Below are 21,418 nucleotides of genomic sequence, written 5' to 3'. Positions count from 1 at the left end.
ATTTTATGGCTTCACAAGTCTGTAAAGATTAACCATCTTTCATCTTTAATTTGGGCTTATGAAGTGTATGAATTGTATTCATATTAAACCAGGGAAATTTGGCACTGCTAATATATTTTTCAGTTTGTGAATATGTGCATATTAAACTGCTATAGTTACTGGTTAGTTAATATTGTATAATTTACATCATTAACATATAACATGAGGTTTAGTGAGGACTTTGTCTCATAAGAAAAAGATAATGATGATCTGAGTTTGACAAGCTTTTCTTCTAATGTTGGAATACAACTCAGATTGCCAGTTAAGCCTATATTTCATGATGTTGGCATTTAATTAATACTGTAATTAGAAAGTGAAAGATGTATACTAGCACGTTTCTAGATGCATACTGGCTGTCTCATCTAGAACTTCTCTGTGTCTCGTAGATATTAGATTCACAGATGCTGTATTACTTACGTGAATAATGAAATGTTCCTACTAATTCTTTTCTTTTTAGCAGTTTCAAAGGAGAACTTCAGCTATTTTAGACCACAAGTCAGTAAACTTTGCTTACGTAATTGCCTCCATTCATTCTCTGAAGCCAATCACTTCCCCTGTGGCGGTTGATAAGAATTTAACAGCTTGTTGAGGTGGAGTGTCAGCACCCTTAGTACTAAACACATTCCCGGGCATATCAGTAGCCTCTGTCCATCACCCTTGCTGGAAGCTATTTGGAGAAGGTGAAGTAGAAATCGGGGAAGGGAAATCATGCATCATCATCCTGGCTGGAATGTACTGAAGACTTTATGCTGTTTTCATCATGTGGATTCGCTAGAGAAATGACCTTCTTTGATCAGCCAGGGAAAACCAAAAACTGGTTAATTTGCCCCCTGTGCCCACCACGAGTGCTGAGGCTCTGGACTTGCAGGCGCCCAAGGACAAGGAGGAATCTGCTAGTGGGCACAGCTTGTGTGATCTACCTGGGCTTCCTCGTCAGTCAAGTGGGTCATGTTTTACCCCAGCACAAAGGAGGACACTCAAAGACCAGTTCCAGAAGTCTCCAAGATGCAGCCCAAACTCCTTTTCTGGGCATCCCGCTGGATGGCACCCTATCACCACCCAATTTCCAGGAACCCCAGCTGGGTCGCAATGGGACCTCAGTGCCACCCAATGTAGTTTATATCACCCTGCGGTCCAAGCGCAGCAAGCCTGCCAATATCAGAGGCACCGTGAAGCCAAAGCGCAGGAAGAAACATGCCATCCCTTTGTCCTATGGGCAGCACTTTCCAAAAGCTACTTTCACCGGCCAGGAAGAGGCCTTTGGCCAACAGCCGGGAAGGGCCATGCGTGCTGCGGGCACAGCGGGAGCAGCAATAGCTCCAGAGACAAGGCGGCACCAACTGGATGAACACAGGGATAAAGAAATGGCAATCAGGGGGAGGGGTCACTGGAGACCTGGGGGGATTTCTGGAGGTATAAAGGCACAGCCCCAGGCTCAGGAAAGTAACATCAGGATTTACAGCAAGAGCTCTCCCTCTTGGCTGAGCAAAGACGACATCCTAAGCATGCATATGCTGGCAGATGCTCCGATAGAGAGTATCCAAGAAGTACCTTCTCATAACGAAGTCCTGGTAGTATTTGCAAGGGGTTCCCACACCCCAGGAACTGCTTGTAATCACGGGTGCTGTGGCATCATCAAAAGACCCCTTGACATGAGTGAGGTGTTTGCCTTTCATTTGGATAGGATCTTGGGGCTAAACAGGAGCTTACCTTCTGTAAGCAGGAAATCGGAGTTCTTCCCAGGTAATGCATTCCTATGATTTTCAGCTTCCAGATGGGGTGCTGAGGTTTCCCTCCCCTTCCTACATTAACACTCCTGCTAGGCTGAGAACTAATCCTACTGTTACAAGGGAATAAAGCTGATATCTGTACGTACATAACTTCTGCAGTGGTATTTTCCGGTCCAAAGAGATGCAATACCCTGAAGTTTATACCCGTCAGAATAACTGAATTGCTGAGAGCAGTAACAATTTACCCTCTACAAAAGACTGGAATGAGAAAAGAAGGGGGTCATTTGTAGTAACACCATATTGTACGTACTGACTAAAGAGAAACTGGTGAAAAAAAAAGCCAGAAGAATATTTGATGTGATTTGATAGGTATTTCTGAATATTTTTGTTATGTTTTCTTCTTTCTCAAATGTCACTTTAACAAAATATTATTGAAAGTGAGCACAAGAATTCATCTCTCTCAAATACATGGTAGGAAAGAAGTTTTGTATTTAGTCAGAGAACCTACTCTGAGAGGTAGGGGGAGTTCCTGAATTAGGTTGATGCAACTCTGATGATACTAATGCCTCCAGGAACTGAAACATAAAAAAAGTTCATCCTTCCCCCCTGATAATTCAAAAAATTTATTATATCTCAGTGCATCCTGCTTGACATTTTGAGGCTCATTACACATATCTACACATGTATATTATGTAGACAAAGAAATATACACAATAGACATTGGAATATGCTTGTAGCGTGACTGATGTAAACAGATTTCAATTAAAAGCTTGATTTTTTTTGTCCTAAACTGAAATTAAAGATAGATTCCAGACAAGCAATGTGAGATAGAAGTAAGCCTACTTCTAACATTGCTATGTTGTTAAATATGTCTTCAGCCTAACTGCTATTTTTATACCTCACAAATCACAATCCAAAAGGGCTACGTTGTATTTTAACAAATCATTGCTAAAGTGGGTAGCTATTTGTTTTTGCTGTTAATTTCTTGCTGCTGAAATTAGCTTTTACAAAATATTTTCAATATTAGTCTGTATTTCTTCAAAGAAAGAGTAAAGCAAGAATGACTTTCTAAAATCTGATAGCTAGAAGAGGACCTAGTGACCTCTGATTTGTTCCTGCTTTGTAAACCTTCCCTTTGGCAGCCTGTACAGCAATGTGAATGAATCTCTAGGAATAACAGTTTGGTGGCTTTTGAATATTATTAATACTTGCAGAGCATAGAAGATACATTATGCACAGTTTATTTTGGGGAACAAGATATATTGCTATAGAGCTGTCATAAGGAATTAAGGTAGTTCAATTAGAGGAATTGTGCACAGCGTGGCTGTACAGATGACAGACTGCAAGCCCCCTGAAAATTTCTATTAGGCTAATTGTGCATTGGGTTGCTTAACGTCTTTCACCCTTCAACATATTTGGAGCTGTCTGGGACAGAGGGAGAGTCATTCTGCTCTCTTTAATTCTCTTTTCCTCGTAACTGGTTATGTTCCTATAGCAAGAAGAGTGTTGCTAGGTGATGAGAAGAGAAATAACATTATTTCGGTCCCGTTTCATTTTTTCCAGCTAAAGGGTGAAGAGAGGATTTGGAACAGTTACTGTACCTTGTCTCTCTCCATTCCTTTAGACTGGAAACATGCTGAAGCTCAGATGCCTACTATCTAGTTGAGCTCATTAACATTTGCATACTTTTATTCAGCATAAATTAACTATATATTTTTTAATAGAAAACATCTTTGTGAAAATGAACAAAAAAAGTCCTTAAAACCAATATGAACAGTTAACAAGTTCGTTTCTATAACATGCATTCAAGTTTAGATGGGCACTCCAAATGTTTTTACAGGGCTGCTCGTGTGAATCATGATTATTCATAGGGAAAGAAAGCAATGCAGGATTAGAGACTGTGCATGTGTATGTACACAATTTCTGGGCTGACATATCTCTCTCCATGACACATCCCTTTGGCTTGCCTCAGTTGTGATGTGATATAATGAGACATGTTTGATGTAGCATTAAAATTTTAAAAAATGGGCTTCTCAAAACTGTCATTCATTTTGTCAAAAGCACTTTCAAATAAGCACTTAGTAAATCCCCATACAGATTTGGCTTCCTTTATTCCCACAATTCCCCCACTGACTTTTTAAAAAGTCTGGCATAATACTGCATGCAACTCTTCTGTCTACTGGCCTTCCCTAGTTAATTGTAAACCCTTTGCAGTGTTAACTGATATTTTTTTTTTATGACTTATCTACCTTACATGGATGGGAAAATCTGGTATGATAACTCTTTCACTCGTATTTTTATGACTGATTGGCCACATGTGAAAAGCCTGAGGAATACAGATGGGTGAAGCCCTTTAGAATTCCATGTTACAAACTAAGAAATTATGATTCTGGGCATATGCAAGCAGATATTAATTATTAGCAATGCTAAATACAAAGTGTGAGGAATTTTGTGAGCCCCATAACAGCTAAGAACAAATAAGGCTTGGCCTGTAAAGCAACAAGAAGTTATCATAAAACTGTCATCTATTATGGAAAAAGTGGTAGACGACTTTTGTGTGTCCCAGTTTTGGGACAGTCACATTAATACCAAAGGACTGAGAATCATTACTTAATCATCCAAACCTAAGAAACAGAAGAGACTTGCTTAAGTGACTGTGCTTGGGGTCACAGCTTGAAATCACAGTCTGACCGTAATGAATTTGCACAGAAGCTAAGTAAAATGACTGCACAGGTTGTTTCTAAATCAGCATGAGCATTTTCAGAGCAGGATGATGTCAATGTTAGGGCCTGAGCCACCGCTGAAGCAAGATGAGCTGCAGCGGGTGCTCCCTGGCTTTGCATCTGGCAGCAGGAGGGAGGGACTCCGGCTCTTCGGATCCTAGCGCCACGGCCAAGCTTCATAGGTCAGCACAAACCTACTGCTGAATTACACCTCTTGCTTAGGGACTGAGTTACCCACATGCTGCCCAGCACCCAGAGTTCTCTGGTATGGTGAATTTGACTAAATATGGTTGATCCTGTGCTGAGAGGAATAAGCACAGGTGTACTCAGTTCAGTGGGGCTTTTTTGGCTGAAGATTGAAACTGCTGTTTGCTTAGAACAGCTTTTATTTTAAAATGTGCAAGAAGCTATTCCTTTGAGTAACACCTTTCATGGTTAGTTTTGTGCAAATATATGAAAGGCACAGGTGTGATAGATGGCTCTATTGATCATACTTGTCGTTTTGCTTTACTGGCCTCTATATAATGATAAATGGGACCATGGATTTTCTCTGTTACAGTCTGCACTCTCAGCCTGGCCTTACCACCCCATCAAAAGTTCTGCAAAAGCAGGCAAAGATGTTATGAGTTATTAATATCAGGGCAAAGAATAAGGAAAACTAACACTGCCTTTACCCCAGATTGTTCCAAAATGCTTCAATTGATTTGTTCAGGTTCTGTTTATTGACCTGAAACAACTTATGCCCATAATGTTGTACCCTTCAGAGAGGTACCAAAAATATCCCCAATATTTTTTTTCCCCTGAGTAAAGAACTCCATGTACAGACAATAAGGCAGCCCATAGTCTAGAGCGCAACTGGTGCACATTTCACACATTCCTCAATTTGGACATCCACATGCATGCAGGAGAGAATAGTTTCAAATAAGGTACAGAGGCAAGAAAAAAAAACAAATGGCTTATCTTTGCTGAACCTTCTGTTTCTCTTCCATGTTTTCTCTCTCAAAACTTGACCTAAAACAAGCTCTCAAATTCAAACCGTGTTTTATTATGTATAATTCTCCTTCCTCTAAGCTCTTTATGTTAGTCCCTCTCATCCTTCCACACTAAATTATCCCCTAAAACCAATTGCCCACTACCCATGGGCAAAAAAAAATATATATGTATTTCTTTCAAATGTGGCAGTGGTAAACTGTACTGTACTACAGCGAGAGACGAGTTTGAGATAGAGCTGTAAGTATCATTTGAAAGATTTGCTCTTCTTATTGAGGGTCTTTTGGGCATATTTGAGAATATTTTTCTTGGGAGAAAGTTAGAGAAAATGCTTTAGATATGCAAGAGTAACTACATAGATGCTCTTGTAAATGTTAAGAAACATACAACCCATCCACAGTGGAATATGGATGTCTTAGATGCCTCTGTGGAAGAAGCTATGTAGTGATACGTTAACTAACTGTGAATGTAGCAGTGCGAGTACCTCGGGCACTCTAGCCTCAGCAACATGACATTGTGCCTGTGTTAAGTTTACTCAATTTAGAATACCCTGAGTCAGTGGCTCCTAATGGGCCTAACATTTTTAGAAGTATTTTGATGCTTAAAAATCCAGATGAATTACCAGGAAGATGGTTACAATACCAGTTTTGAAAATCTTTTCCGTGCAATTTTACAAATCTAACTAGGTATATGTATCTAAATGGCAGATGAAAAGCAAAAAAATCAAGTTAACCAGCATTGGGCAAGATTCACTAGGTACCTCTTAACATTTCCTTTTCTTATGGTGGGTTTCCGAGAAGTTATTTCAGTCTTTGGGTACTGCACTACCAGAGGGCAGTGGCATCCTTGGGTAGCCTAGAGCAGCAATCCAGCTGCAGCAACAGAAAAGCACTAAACCTTTGTGCTACTGTATAAGACTGATTAGGAAAGAGGCCCACCAGAACACACTGGACTTACTCTCAAAGGTGCTGAACCTCCTCGATCTCTGCTGTACCAACTGATTCACAGCTACGCTGTACTTTTCATTGCCCGGTTAACTTCAGCTCTGTCCTCAGGAGGTTTGAATCAGAAGAATTTCAGTGGGGTAAAGCTAATTCACACAGCCTTTAATCAAACCCCTTATCTGTTTTTATTCAGCATCTTCATGTTTTTCCTGTGAGTGTCAGCAGTTTGAGTTACTGCTTTTTACTGAAGCTGCTGTTCCATATTCCTGTAATTCGGTTTATATTACGAAGTCGAAAGGTTTTATTTTGGCTCATCTTTTTTGCTTCCATTTCCTCTGAATCACAAACATTTCCTGTATTTAGCCTTGGTCTTTTAAGAATTTTTTTTTATCTTAATGGAAACTGGCAAGATATTGTTCATATTTTTCAAGTATTTATGTTGCTATTGTTTATCATGTCTCTTTTGGGTAGGCAAAAGATGTTGGTTTTTTAGAAGACTGTTGATGTATTTGGTTTGTGGAAAAGTTCAAGGATACTTGTGTAAGGTGTTATCAGGGATATAAAAATAATAGACCAGTTTGGGTTCTGAAGAAAAATGTCCTTTTTTTTGGTGAAATTTTCTGATGTTTATATAGACTTTCTCCAAGCAGCTTGGAAAAGAAGCTTAGCCAGTAGCTAAACTGACTTTGCCAAAGTCAACAGTGTCAGTGATGGAGCCAGAGGGAGAGATCCCAGAGTGAGAGAGATGGGGAGAGGGCCAGGATTTCCCAGATCAAATTCCTAAATCTGTATTCAGCTACCTCAGTAAATAAGCTTGATTTGAGAGATGCTCAGCATTTTTCAGCAGAGGAAAAAGGGTGATGCAAGATGCTGATAAAGGTAGTACTGATGATCATGAGAGAGATTGCTGAGAAAGCTATTTTCTAGGTTGCTAAGGAAACATCAGACAACAAGGAGGAGAGTTAAAGAGCTGGTGGAACTACATGCCGGATTGGTTTGAGAAAGACTACCTTGTATGTGTATGCCACGACAGAGAGATTTACTGTCCAGTTTTGAAGAGGAGATTGTTTTCTTCTGCTTTGCCTAATGAAGCTGATCATGTTTCTGCTTGATTGTGTGTGAGGTCCATCAGGCTCTGTCATCAGAGACAAGATCAATCTTTATATATAATTCATTGCTAATTATGAGCAAAGATCACTTCTTATCTTTGTTTTAGATCAGTCAACATCCTTTGAACAAGTTGCCTTTTTTTTTTTTTGCAACTTTTACTTACTTGCCTTGCTGTTGGTCACCAATCTTTTTTTTTTTTTTAAAAAACATGCTCTTCTCTGAACTGCCCCTGGAAAAGAAGGCACTGTTTTGCTCATTGCCTTCACGTGAGGTTCTGAAAGATTTTTTTTCAGATGCTTCTCTGGTTCAGTGTGCATATGGAAGATATAACAGGACAGTTTGGGCTGCATGTAACCATGCAATGAATTGCACAGTAGTGTGACCTGCTGGATACGGCTCAGTCTTGCCACCTCACCTGTTCATTGATCAAGATGAATGTAAATAAATTCTAAAACTTTGCACGTGTTCCAACACCTGCTATTTAGCAAGTAGCTTTCCCAATATATATTTCCTCCTCTGTATACCAACGCATCTTTTTTTGGCCTCCATCTGCACTCTTAAAAATAGAGAGAATTACTTTGTTTTAAAGTGGGTATAAGCAACAGTCAGTCCTGGTTACTAAGGCAGCAATAGAGGCATTGCATTAGCAATTAAAAGGATAGTTCCGCTTCCCCAAGTAGATACATAATGCCTGTTACTTGATATTGAGTGAGATATATTTATTAGTTCTTATATAGGGAAAGCTTATTTTAAATTCTTTGCAGAGGTTTCTTCCTATTAAAAAACTCCAGACCCCAAATACTTGAATTCAGCAAAACTAAGGTGCTTAATGATTGCAGGTTAGAGCAGAATATTATTTATACAAACTTAAAGAATTAGGCCAAAACATCTGCTATATAAAACATATCATGTGTGTTATAGCTGGGTAATATAAAAATACTTGTCTAGGTGTTTATTCATGCTAAGCTCACTCTCCAGCATTCTCATATATCACTTCAGATCTGTGAAATCATACATTAGAGGCCTAAAATACCGAAGATGACAAAATAAATCCACTTTGAGTATAGGATTTGTAGTCTCTTTGCCACACAGAGGAAGAGCTTTGAGCCAAGTTTTCAGCTCTCATAAATCATCATCAGTTCACAGGAATCAAAGGAATATTACTGCATTGATTCACAGTGGCATTGTAGGCTCTTAATATATGTACAGAATTTTTAATAGCTTGGTGTAGTATATGATTTTTATACATTCATCTTGTTTCAAACAGAGAAAGCATTCTGTACACTGAAAACATTCATAATGTCTGTTTTTTTCCATTCCTGTGGTGGCTGGTTTTAGATGTGAAATAAGACCACATTAACCAAAGGATGTCAAATTATTAGGCCTTGGCATTTTTTCTGCCACATCTGTAAAATGCTTTAATTATTGATGTATAAAGAATGATCAAGTCTGACATTATTCCAACATAGTAATGATTCTATTTTTCCTTTTCTCAGACAGTCAGGCCTGTCCTGTTATTCTCTGGGATTCCACACTGAGTCCAACAGATAACATTACCCATTCTTCAGTGAGATTAACATGGGGGAGATATCAGCAACTATTGAAGCAGAAATGCTGGCAGAATGGTAAAACACCCAAGGGTGAATGGGGCTGTACTGAAATCCATCATCATGAGTGGTCCAAGATGGCACTCTTCGATTTTCTTCTGCAGGTAAAGTATTCACTGGATGCAAATATCTCCCTTGAAAGAGTCATTTTGAGCACAAATGGGACTTTTAGAAAAGTTACTTTAGTTTATTTCTTTATTATTTTTTTTTAATTGGGGAAAACATGTATTTACCCAGTTTGAGCTTGTTTCTGGTGGTTTCTTAATGTTAAAGAACTTAAAATCAAAACCTCAACTTATAATTAGGAAAAAAGGTCAGGAGCTTGAAAGTCTCATTTTCTAAAAGACAAAGCAAAGACTTTTGTCTCAAGTTCTCCGTTTACTGCACCTTTGAGGTGGACACGTTGTTCTTCTCATAGAACTTAGTCCTCAACTACATTTGTAACTATAAGTCATTGTTTTTTCATGCCTCCCCACCTCTATCCCCAGTGTAATTTCTTGAGTGAGAAAGGGTTCAGACACTCGGTTTTGGTCAACTGAAACGTGGAACAAGAGAACAGTTATACTGGTTAATTTTTCTTCTATTTAAAAACTTAGCAAGTGACTTAAAAATTTGATTTAATATGAGGAAAGAGCAAAGCAGTAATTGATGAATAACGTGGCTGCTCTTCATCAGTTAGATACTGGGCATAATCTTTAGCTCTCCAGTTAACACCAGACTAGGGGTTTGTCCAGTGGTATGTGACCACAGTTGTAAAGGGTTTTAACACACTCCCTGTATTAATAAGGAAAGAACTGGACCACCTGACTGGATGTTGATGTTATGCCTTTGAGATATCGCATTACTTCAGTTCATCCCTGCCTGCCAAACAGCTCTGGGTGACTGAGCCTCCTGCAGCACTTACTGCTTTATGTAGTACTGTTTGTATTTAAAACTACAGTGAGCCTTTATATGCACTGTATTTGATCATATAATTCAATTCATATATTCATATTCATTCATATAATTCAATTTAATGGAGTTACGTTTCTTGAAATAGGAAAATCACAACTTTGTTTATGCATAGCCTGCTGCCCCCCTTCTCAATTCTCTTATAGAATGAATGGATGGATGTTTCCATTTTTTGGAGTTATATTTTTGCAGACTTGTTATATAGAGAGCATGAAATTCTAGTCTAAAAATAAATTGTCACTTGTTTAATGACTCCATCTTTAGTCTCACTATGAGTAAGTAACTTTTGGAATCTGGTATAAAGTCATATGTGGGTTATACTGATGCTAAACATAGTAATGCCCCTATAGGAACAGTAGAGAATGTGTCATAGATTTTAAACCTATTTTCATGCCATCATTTTCTTGTTTAATAGCTTAAAAAATTTCATGAGCTGTGTGCTGGTTTCTAGTTTTAAGGTCTCTGTGAGAAGTTTTAAACATCATAATAGAACTCCTATTAGCCAGAAGGAGAGATCAATTATAAAATAACAAGATTGGACTATGCATGAAATAAAAAAAGAAATAAATTACTCTAAGAATATCTGGTATCATCCAGAGTGTTTTACACCTCCAATTGCCAACCAGGCAAGAACAGGTACCAAAAAGTGAGCAAGTGGGGATGAAAGTGGGTCTGAGATTTCTCCAAGATTAAGAATTTATCTGGATGCCCTCAGACTTTATTGTTGAGTTTATCAGCAGAACATGAAAACAATAACAATCAAAAATGCTAAGAAGGGTTTCAGAGTTAAAAATGCCAAAGCTTTAGTGTATAACACTAATAAAATCAGTGTTCTAATACTTTTATGTATCAATTCATTAAGAAGCTTTGGTTAATTAGTAACTCACTAGACGTCTTGCAAATACTGCTCTTGGATACAAATGTTTGACTTGTTATCACACCACCAGGCAGTTGGCTTTCAATGAAAATCTAGCATTTTGATTATTTCAGGGGAAAGGGTTATGTGGCTTTAATCAGAGAGGTCTTCCTATCCATAGTTATTGCCAAATTGATCTGTATACCTCTAGATTGGAAAAGGCTGAAACCTACTCACATCTCCTTGTTTATATGTGTGTGTTTGTGTGAATACATTTATGTACATAAAAATCAAAGTAGCTTTAATTAAGAGATTGCTCCAGGAGCTCCTTACTTAATTACAGTATCCTGTTCAGAATCTGCATATATCAGTAAAATAGGGACAGCCCTTGTGGAATCTTCCCGGAGTGAATCAGAAGAAAATTACTGTTTGCAAAGTGATACTAAAAGCCACACACAGGAATACATTTCTATGGGGGGGTGATTTTCTTCTCTGATTTGATCTCAAATGTACAGAATGAATGATGCAGATAAACTACAGTGAATTTAGAGAACAGTAACTGAAAGTTGTAAGAACTGATTCAGGAGGCGAGATTAAAATAAATATATGTGTAATATACCTAACCAGTGACTGTGTTGCAGAGATACAGTAACTGGCTTAAATTTTCGGAGGAGTATAAACACCAAGGCAGCAGAGGAAATGTTCAAGTTGATTAAAGAGGACGTCAGTGATATTAAGTCTGACACTGATCAAAGAAAAAATTGGGCTGAATATCAAGACAAATATCTTTACAGTGTAAAGCGTAATCTGGTAAAGCATGCCACATTATTCTTCTGAGAAAATCTGTGCTTCATGAATCATTTGGAAATACAGAGTAATGGTAAAAAATATTCTGTTAAACATGCTCTTGTCAAAAGAATAGACCAGGTGCCATTAATGGATGTGCCTAATTTCTAATTTCAAATGCTCAAACATAGGAGTAGGCTGGAAAATGCTTACATTTGACCTTCACCTTCCATGTACAAGAACTCAGGTAAAATAAGAGCATAAGTAAAATGGCTTCTTTAGTTTTGAACCTCTTATGTACATAAATATATGACATAAAAATCAATGTTAAACTATTAAGGTTGCAACATAAGGATTAAATATTAGGACAGGCTGGAATGAATGTTGTAATGATGCAAGATATTATAAAGATGCTATCTTTAAGAACATGATCTCATCTACTTAGTGCGTGTAGTGAAGTGTGGTTAGGAAGGGTTAGGACTATATGTTGAAGGACCCTATTTGGAGGGCCTCTGCTTCATTTTTCTGGCAAAATTTGAAGCGAGTTAAATGAGAATTTCAGTGAAATAGAACACTGCAAATAATGGAGAATCTTGTACCTGAAGATGCTGAATACTGCCCTAAAAAGAAAGAAAGAAGAAAGTCTATTCCTTTTCTCAAATTTTTCACAGTTGTAAACATACTCTGCCACCAAGACCAGTGGCCACAGTACTGCACACTTGAGAAAAATCAAACTTTAGGCCTTTCACTTGATGAAGAAAGTGACATGCACTAACATGCACCTAGGTCTATATCAGGAGAATGGTCATAACACCTCATTTCACTGGTGTCACAGAAATAAAACTATAATTTTAGGAGGCTTTCTATCTATGTGAACTATCTTCATACTCTCTTCATACTCACAGCAGTTTGAAGAGTTAGCTATATACAGTGAACAAGAAGGATTAAAAAAAAAAAAGCCACTGATTAGCTACTCATTAAGTTTTAGATCCACCTTACCTCTGTAAACATCTGCCAGGAAGCAGCAAGAACAGGGCTGCTCCCAAAGGGGAGGCAAGCCGGGAGCTGAGGGTGCCCACACTGGCTGAGCACAGTGCCCCAGCACTTAAGCTGGGCAAGCAGAGCAGGGTGGTGACAGCAATGGGTCCCACCAGTGGTCCAGGGAGCATAAGACAAGGACCAATTAACAGGTCAGGCCCAAGGTCAAGCCAAGAAACCCAAACAGCAATTCAGGATCAACAAGTGACAAGACAAGAAGCAAGTACACCTCCAACATAACTCGGGGCAGGGCTGAGGGACCAGTCCCAAGGGGCCAGGCCCAAGCTTAAATGGTGCTCTGGGCCCATGGGCAGAGGGTGTGTGGGCGGGGGACCAGGTGAGGCTGTTCAGGGCCATTAAAGCCCATTGGTGCCCTCAGGGCCCTGACCTTCTCAGGCATCTACTCTCAACTAGTCAATAGAGGGCACCTTCAAAGAGTGATTTATCCTTCCCATTTTAGACAATTATCCTAAAATAGTGTCCTTTGCTCCAGAAGTTCCTATTTCTTGCCATTGTTGATGAATAGAACATAAATGACTAGGTCGGAAGAGATGCTTAACATTTACGCTACTAAAGTTAGATCAGATACATTCCTTCCTGAGTACTGTGCCATGAGTAAGCAAGGGTTCACATGGGAAACAATAGATGTCTAGACTATATAAAGTATATAATAAAGTATATACCCCAAGGCAACTCAGGGAGACTTCTTTGAGGTTATAAATGCAGGCTCCATTCTTGCATTTTGTAGCTTCTGGTGCTTTACTGTGTCCCTTACTAATCTTTTCAATTATTTCCTTTTGTGTACTTTTAGTCTAATAGAGTCCACAAAATGGAGATCCTTCATGTGCGTTGGGCTGTGCTATTTCTATTGTACTACAGCAGAGAGAATGTATAAAAGCTACAGCCTTTTGGAAAACCTTGAACTGTATCTACCACCTTGTTAGTCCAGTCATGGCTATAAAACAGATACAATACACAGTCTGGGAAATTGCTTCTAATGGTACATGAAGTATGGGGACCATGTCTTTATCTCCATTTCACTGCTGACTTAATTTTAATTGTTCTGAGCTTGTTTTCCTGTCAGCTGTGCTAGTTAGAGATGCCTTTAGTGACAATTTGCCCCAAATGCTTTGATATTGTTTTAATTTGGCATTCTGCTGTACTTGATTACAGATCTATAATCGACTAGACAGAAATTGCTGTGGATTCAGACCTCTCAAGGAAGATTTCTGCATGGAGCAAGGACTGAAGCTGAAATGTAGTGATCAAGATGCTGTTGAGCTGACGCACATAGTTCAGAGAAGGCATGACCAAAGGCACTTGGCTTTTATAGACAATAAGGGTTTCTTTGATAGAAGCGAGGACAATCTAGACTTCAAAATATTACAAGGAATCAATGAGTAAGTTTTAAGCTATGAACTTTGTGAAAAGACTGATAAATTTTTCTCAGTTTTTCAGTTAGAAGCAAAATCTCTCCTTAACATTTAGAAGGAATAAAGCACTGTTCACAGAGGGTGCCTGGTTTCTAGGAGCAGAAGGGGAAGAAGTTGTCTGTCCTTCTCCCTAAGCTGCTTAAAAGGTATTATTATATTGTCAGTGTTGCATTAGCTCCAGGTTTCTTCTACCATTTTTTGTGGGGAGGTTTAGTTAGTTAGTAAAGCTTAACTACTTTTACTCTAAGCACACTTTTAACATGTTACTGGCAGCATCCACAAGTTGCCAGGGGCATTGCAGAACCGATATGTGCCCTGCGCGCCTATAAAGGTGTGACTGATCTAACACAGAAAAGACTGAACTCCACAAATGTAAACTTGTTAGTGTGGAAAGCTCTTCTGTAAGCACTTTGCACTGTCATAAGTTACCAAACTATAAACTAACAGAATGGGACATTAAGTTATTGGAATAAATATCACCAGCCAAAGCCCCATTTTGTGAAATACATCTCGAGGATGTGTCTAAAAATGTATGATTAATCTCACTGATGTAAAAGAGACAGTTAGCCTGCATATAGTCAGGCCTGCATCGACTTCCTTTGCTGAGTCACCATTTATATTCATGGAATAGATTGCTAGACTACAACATAAATATTGCAGTTCAGAGTGATGACAAAACTGATGAATTTCTTTGTGCTTTTCCAGATTCCCTGAATCTGCAGTTTCAGTGCTGAGGAGCCAGCGTTTACGTGAGAAGTTGCTTCAGTCTTTGTTCCTTGACAAAGTATACTGGGAGAGCCAAGGAGGCAGGAAAGGAATTGAAAAGCTTATTGATGTAATAGAAAGGAGGTCTAAAATTCTTCTTACTTATATAAACGCACATGGAGCCAAAGTATTACCCATGAATGAATGAAACACTCTTGTTTTTAACTGAAAGATAGTCTTTAAAAAAAATTACATGAGGCAAAAACTGACAGTAAAATTGATTTTCTTCACAGGCTTATTTAATTTTTATTTTTCCAAACCAGCAAGCTTATTTTTAAATAAGAAAACTTACACAGTTTAAAAGCATCAGCATTTAAATATCAGCTGCAGCTCAACACAGTGAACTCAGTTCTATGTCACCAGTGAAATGAAATGAAAAATAACCAAACAGTATAATAAATAATGCAGTAATATGTATGCACAATGAAGACTCCTCCTGTTAAACTGTTCCAGAATTAGCAGCAGAATTCTCAGTACATTAGTCTGGATTAGTCTAACTTCGCTCATTCAAGTCAGTAAAACTTCTATTGCAAATTTAAATGGGAACAGAGATTTGTCAGCACTTAACACATAGATGAAAATTGCAATTTCATCCACCTGCTTAAACATACCTAATGTAGGAATTTGCCTTTTTAATTAAGAACACTAAAATGCCAATATTTCCTAAAGCTTATTTTATTTTATTTCATTTGGAACTTTTGAAACCTGAGCCCTAAATTTAGCTGTTTTAAAAGCAGATATGTTTCCATTGAACATGAGGGAAAGTTAGAAACAGAGTGAGGAGAATGCGCTGTAACAAATAATTCATTTGACCAATACAGTTTCTACCTGTCCCGTATAGTCTGCAGTTGATCATGAGTCATTGTTATGATGTACTATTTTAAGTACAAGTTGTTTTGATGAGTCGATGGATCATCTGGTATTTTCCGTCTATTGATTAACTGGGTGTTACTCACAGAATCATCCTTTAGTACAACCAGCTTTGTGTAGGAATTCAGCTTTAGCTTTGTGTGAATATGCTGCTAAGTGAACACATATTTTGGTTTTGCAACATTGTTGACAATCATTTTCTAGAACATTATCAAAAAGCAGACCTAATAGGGATGTGTCATAAAAATTAGAACAGAAAATGTTGTTTGTGCTGTTTGCTAAGCTCTAGCCAGCAATTTAGACTCTGCTTTTCCATTAAGATTGACCACTGTGTGATGATTCTAGCTGATGACTGGCCCCAACTATTCCCATAGATAAGGTTGTTAGAAAACCTTGGATAAGCACTTTGGATTCCCAGCCTTGATCTGAGACAGTGTAACTTAGGGTGTTCCTATGTCTCATGGCTGTTCCAGAAATATAGTACCAACTGATACAGTCTATCATAACATATACCTTCTACCTGTCTGTTTAAAAACACTCTTATTATCTGTAAATTTTTCAGATAATGGCAAAAGTTATATACTTTCATAGCTACTCCTGTCTTTATGTATAGTAACAAAATATATGATGTATAACATTTAAAAATATTTTTGGAAGTACTTGTGTAACAGGATTGCTTGTCATTATGAGAAACTAGAATGTTTTGTGTGTGTGTTAATGTGGGTGGGTGAATTTAATGTCTTAAATAACTACAATTCCGTTGCAGATAAAACAGATTCTCATTCTTAGTATATGAACAGCTATTAACAATAATTGCATTATTAGAAGCAATAGATATCATAATATGGAGAGTTAAGAATACTTAATAAAATTTCAAGAGCTTTCCTGTCTAAATAATCTTTTATTTTACTCTGTCATTAAAGGCCAGATTCATTGTCTTTTTAAAAACTTCCTAGAACTTAACTATTGCCTTGAGAAGATGTTTTAGAATGCTGTGGACTTTTTGAAAAGACTGAAGTAAAATTTTATAGGATTTAGATATTATCCCTTTTTTAAAATGTTGTAAACTATTATCCAGGTAATTTGTACCATGGAAACAAAAATAGTACTGTAGTTTGCATTGGGACCAGAACCTAGCAAAAGAAGTAATCCTCTGGATCCATTTCACATAAGAATTTCCTGCTATATTTAACATAAATTCTGCTCTTTGGTGACTGTCATGATCAATTTCTCCCATTTTCTAGCCTATCTCAGTTTTCTTCCTGATAGATACCTGTTTGGCTGGATTATCACGTGCTGCTAGGAGTGAGATAAAGGCATGATTCTCAGCTGCCCTGATTTTAGCCAGAAGAGGACCAAGTGAAGCTACAACAGTCTACCTGATCATGAAAAAAGTCTTATGAGAACTCTGTCTTCTAGCTTCTCCTCTTCTGTCTCTAGACCTCACATCCTGGTGTCCAGTCATCCTCTCATATTGCCCAGTTATTATCAGACTTGACCCATTGCCCAAGAAGAGAAGAAATTAGAAACCAAGATATTTTTCCTTACAGGTTGAGTCATCCATTTCTGTGGTGATAACTTGATGCATTCTTCTCCATTTCTTCTGGACATGGACTAGTGCTTCCTTGAGCATGATACATGCTTTATTATTTGGCTGGAAGTTTCAGTGCCAGTCCTTAAAGCCACAATGTAATCGCCACATAGTAAGGACGAGTTTCTCTCACATCCCTGAAGCTCGACAGGAGCATTGTTTCCCAGTAATCCAGAGTTTAGGAGGTCCAGGTAACTGTGATAATGGCACAGTGTTTTAGAATATGACCAAGCATGAAAAAGCTAAGTGTAAAGAGTGGATTTTCTGGAGAGGAATCATGCAAATGAATTTCCTTAAGAAATTAATGGTGGGTTTTGGTAGACATTTTTAGTGGCAGAGGCGTACAGGTGAGAGAGCACTGCATCCTGCTCTCATCTTCTGATGGTGCCTTAGCATTACAATATGCATAGCTAGAGGCCTTACCCACTATGCTGCATTCAAATGCCATATTTCTTACTCCTGCAAGCACTCCCATTGTCTTCAGGAAGTTAGGAGACGTTGCATGAGATTGGGCAGTGGGACTGGATTGTAAATTACTTCTAGTTCTGTAACATTGGTGACCAACTCTGGAAAGTGCCCTTTTTCCTCAATGTTTATCCTGTTGTTGTATAGCTTGGTACTTGAATCCAGCATTGTTAATAATAGAAAGTATGACTGCTACAGTGCTTATGAATACATAATAGTAAAGTTTTTTTTTTTTTTGCAAAAATGAAGAGTGACAAAATTCTGTACTTTTTAAGTGCATTTGTATAAATGTTTCAGTAAAAAGTACAAAAGAAGCACTTTGCATAGCTTGTTTATTAGCTGCTACTATGTTCAAGAAGATATCTGTTCTCCCCTCAGCAAAAGGACTAAAATTTGTAAAGAAATCAGCCCATTTCCTTTTAAAAGAGCATGACATTGGACTGACATTCCTGCACTGAAGCCTAAGTAATACTAACAGATAGGAAAAAAACAAAGAAGCCTTACCCTACCTATGGTGGGGATCGACAGACAGCCAAGAAACCGTGTTTTAGTCGTCTGTGCTGGGCTGCCTTCCATTTAGGGGCATACGGGATCAGACAAAGATTCATGCTGCACATTACTCGGAAGGGTGTAACCAAGGGCAACAGTCCAAAATCTGTGGGTGGGAAAAGAAGATTATGTCATTCTTGAATCTGCCTAAAAGCCAGAACCACATAAAATGGAATTACTAAGAAAGTCAAGAGGGGTTGCTGATTTCATAACATTGGAAGACTGAGCTTAATATAAGTAGTGCAGGCAGAGATGCCTTAAAATTCCTCAGGAACTTGCCAGCAAGTTAATAATCTTAAATGTTTCAGAAGCTGAGGACATGAAAATTTTTGCAGAGCACTGTGAGAGCAATTTTCTTCTTTTTTTTATATGTATTCTATAATGCAGTATATTAAAGAAAGATAAACTCCATGGTTTCAAAATAGCAAATACAGATTTAGGGTACATTAAGGGACAAGCTTTCAGTAGCAATTCCAGGAATACTTTCATGCATTTGTGTGTATGCGATGCAAACATACATGTATATGTATATAAACCTTAGCTTGTTTCTATAAAGCAGTCAGTGTGGCTAAAAAAGAATGAGTGGTTTATATAATTTGCTTTTTACATGTAGAATTGTATTATTTGCAAGTATAAGTCCAAGTCTGGATATACACAAGTTGAAGTTTAAACCAAAAATTATTATGGATGCATTGAAGCTTTTGTTCTGAAAGCATTAACTCTCCTTTTGCTAACACTTCTGTATGATATAAAAAGTCTTCTACTTACAATTGTAATGAAAAATCACAATATGTTTGTAATCTGAGCTAAACCACCAGATGACACAGTGATATTAACTCTGAGATGTTTTTATGGACTTTTACATTAGATATTGAATTTCAATTTTCTTTTGGATTTTGTGCATTTTAAAAGTCATCATGTTTGTCTTTTTATTAGCAATGCTGAAAACATCATTGCAAGTAATGAATTGTTTAGACAACTATCTCTGCTGCTATAGTCATATGGTCCAGGCATATACAAAATAAAATGATTATCTTCATCAGGTTTTTCAGTTCAGACCTCTGATTTGCAATAATGAAATGATAATACATTTTATTGAAATATTATTGAAAATATGTGGTTAACTTTTTAAGAAGAACTATGGCCTTGAAACTGCTTCTTTAGAGAAACAATCCAAGTCAGATTATGAAGCTCTTCCTGTGGAAACATTTTCTAGCTGTTTGCTCACGAGACTTGTAACTCTTTCTTTTTAAGTGGATTCTCTATAGCAGCGGAGCTTCTAGTTTCAGCAGCATTAGGATTTACTGTCTTCTTTAGTCATTCTGAGAATGTCTCCTGACAAAAACAGTGAGCAGAAAAGGCCATGTCCATTTATGATGCCAGAATAGGATTATTAGTAAATGACTGGTAAACTGGCAATAGACAATAAGCAAGAACAGGAATAGGAGAAGGGCACTGAAATCTATATGGAACAGAGACACACAGAGTTAAAGGAGCTCAAGAATTTTTGGTCTTTGAAGTTTACATCTTTTTATGATCCAAAAGAGACTAACAGGAAACACAAAGATGTTAAAATATCTTTAAACATGCTCTCTTTCCCACACAAAGTAATTTGATTTGTTTATAAAAATATTATTTATTTTTGCACATTTCTGCAAACTTCAGGCCAAATCCTCCCAAACACATTTCTGTAAATTCATTACACTTCTGCTGAATTATCCCATTTCCAGGTAAAACAGAGATTAGTTCAGTTAAATTAATCCTGAGTCTCAGAGGTTGTACAACTGAATTCTAAGGTCAAAAGGAGATCTTAAGAGAGTGACGAATAAGAGGAAGAGCTGCCTGTGATATAGCACAGGTTCTGGCCTTTTCCATATTTATAGAATATGAGAAATTATCCTTATTCCCGAGGACAGAGATGCTTGGGTGTTGTGAGTCTGCTTTGACTTCACTCTAACTTGAAAGAAAACAGATGGCAACCTTCTAACATGTCATGTACACAGTTCAGCAAGCCTAATCATGATTTTCCAAAAGCAATTCCATTAATTTTATTCTTCTGGAAGAGATAAAATGCACAAAAAAAATGTAGAAACGTTTTTCTCCCAATGCAATGTGCTGTTTTATCTATATTTGGTACTAGGCATACCAATGCCATTATTTAACCAAACCAGATCTTGAAATAGGTGGCTGACTTTCTCTGAAAATATTAGTTCAATTCCAGCAGTTACTTCCTTTTTAACCTTTTGCAGTATATTCACTTCTTATTTAATTGTATGATTTCAGCATTCACAGTTAACGAACATTATCTGTACTTCCTTCCCTGGAAAAGCTGGCATGGCATTCCTCGGAGGTCTGTTAAGCAACACAAGCACACTTTATCAGAGGTATTCTTCAGCTAGCTATGTGAAACACTTTGAGATTTGGATGGAATTTATTAACTGTTAAAGAAAATAGCACCAGTGTGAAAGTCAGCCTTATGAAGTGTGAGAACTATGTCTGACAGATGGTAAAAGCCGAGAAAGCTGCTCTGGTTTGGGAATTCTAAAACAACAGCAGATCATATGTCTTAATTTCCAGATATATGTATATACATGACATACTTAAGACAGGGTATTTTCTGGTATCCTATTTTTTTCCTGCCTCAGGTCTTCTGAAAAATAAATACATCATAGTCAAAAATTAAAATGAGAACTGACTGAAGTGTATTCTCAAGGAAGCTGTGGCACAGTTGCAGTAAATATGGGGAACTGGTGATATCCAAACATAAGCTAGAGTTGCCTTATAAAAGCATCATGCTGAAGGAAGACAAAAGGATTTCTCCTTTCAAATATGACAAGATCGAGCTTTAAAAATTTCACCGTGGGAGGAAAGCACATCTGAGGCATTTTGTCTCAGCTAGGATGCTCAAGCCCACCTGGCTGCAACAGAACCCTCCCAGTACTCCCATTCACTCCTTCTGCTACCTCTCTTC

At 37.7% G+C, this 21,418-nt stretch overlaps 2 protein-coding genes across 2 annotated transcripts in view; one reads left to right on the top strand and one right to left on the bottom strand.

The window, feature by feature from the left end:
• Positions 1-21,418, bottom strand: part of TMEM144 (transmembrane protein 144) — a 66,476-nt gene that overhangs the window by 28,049 nt on the left and 17,009 nt on the right. The gene's annotated exons all lie outside the window — the stretch shown is intronic.
• GASK1B (golgi associated kinase 1B) lies at positions 662-19,486 on the top strand. The gene is made up of 4 exons (XM_013951760.2): positions 662-1,782; positions 9,033-9,247; positions 13,948-14,174; positions 14,913-19,486. Exons 1-4 carry the CDS (start codon positions 786-788, stop codon positions 15,118-15,120), a joined length of 1,647 nt encoding a protein of 548 aa, XP_013807214.1. The 5' UTR covers positions 662-785; the 3' UTR covers positions 15,121-19,486.

The sequence above is a fragment of the Apteryx mantelli genome, chromosome 5, assembly GCF_036417845.1.
Source record: "Apteryx mantelli isolate bAptMan1 chromosome 5, bAptMan1.hap1, whole genome shotgun sequence".
Taxonomy (NCBI): Eukaryota; Metazoa; Chordata; class Aves; order Apterygiformes; family Apterygidae; genus Apteryx; species Apteryx mantelli.
The sequence above is the reverse complement of the archived record's forward strand: the minus strand, read 5'-3'. Positions and strand labels throughout refer to the sequence as shown.

Coding starts and splice junctions, on each gene's coding strand:
- GASK1B (XM_013951760.2), top strand. CDS start 786: ATGCTGTTTTCATCATGTGGATTCGCTAGAGAAATGACCTTCTTTGAT. Junction 1,783..9,032: donor GAAATCGGAGTTCTTCCCAG/GTAATGCATTCC, acceptor TCCTTTTCTCAG/ACAGTCAGGCCTGTCCTGTT. Junction 9,248..13,947: donor TCTTCGATTTTCTTCTGCAG/GTAAAGTATTCA, acceptor ACTTGATTACAG/ATCTATAATCGACTAGACAG.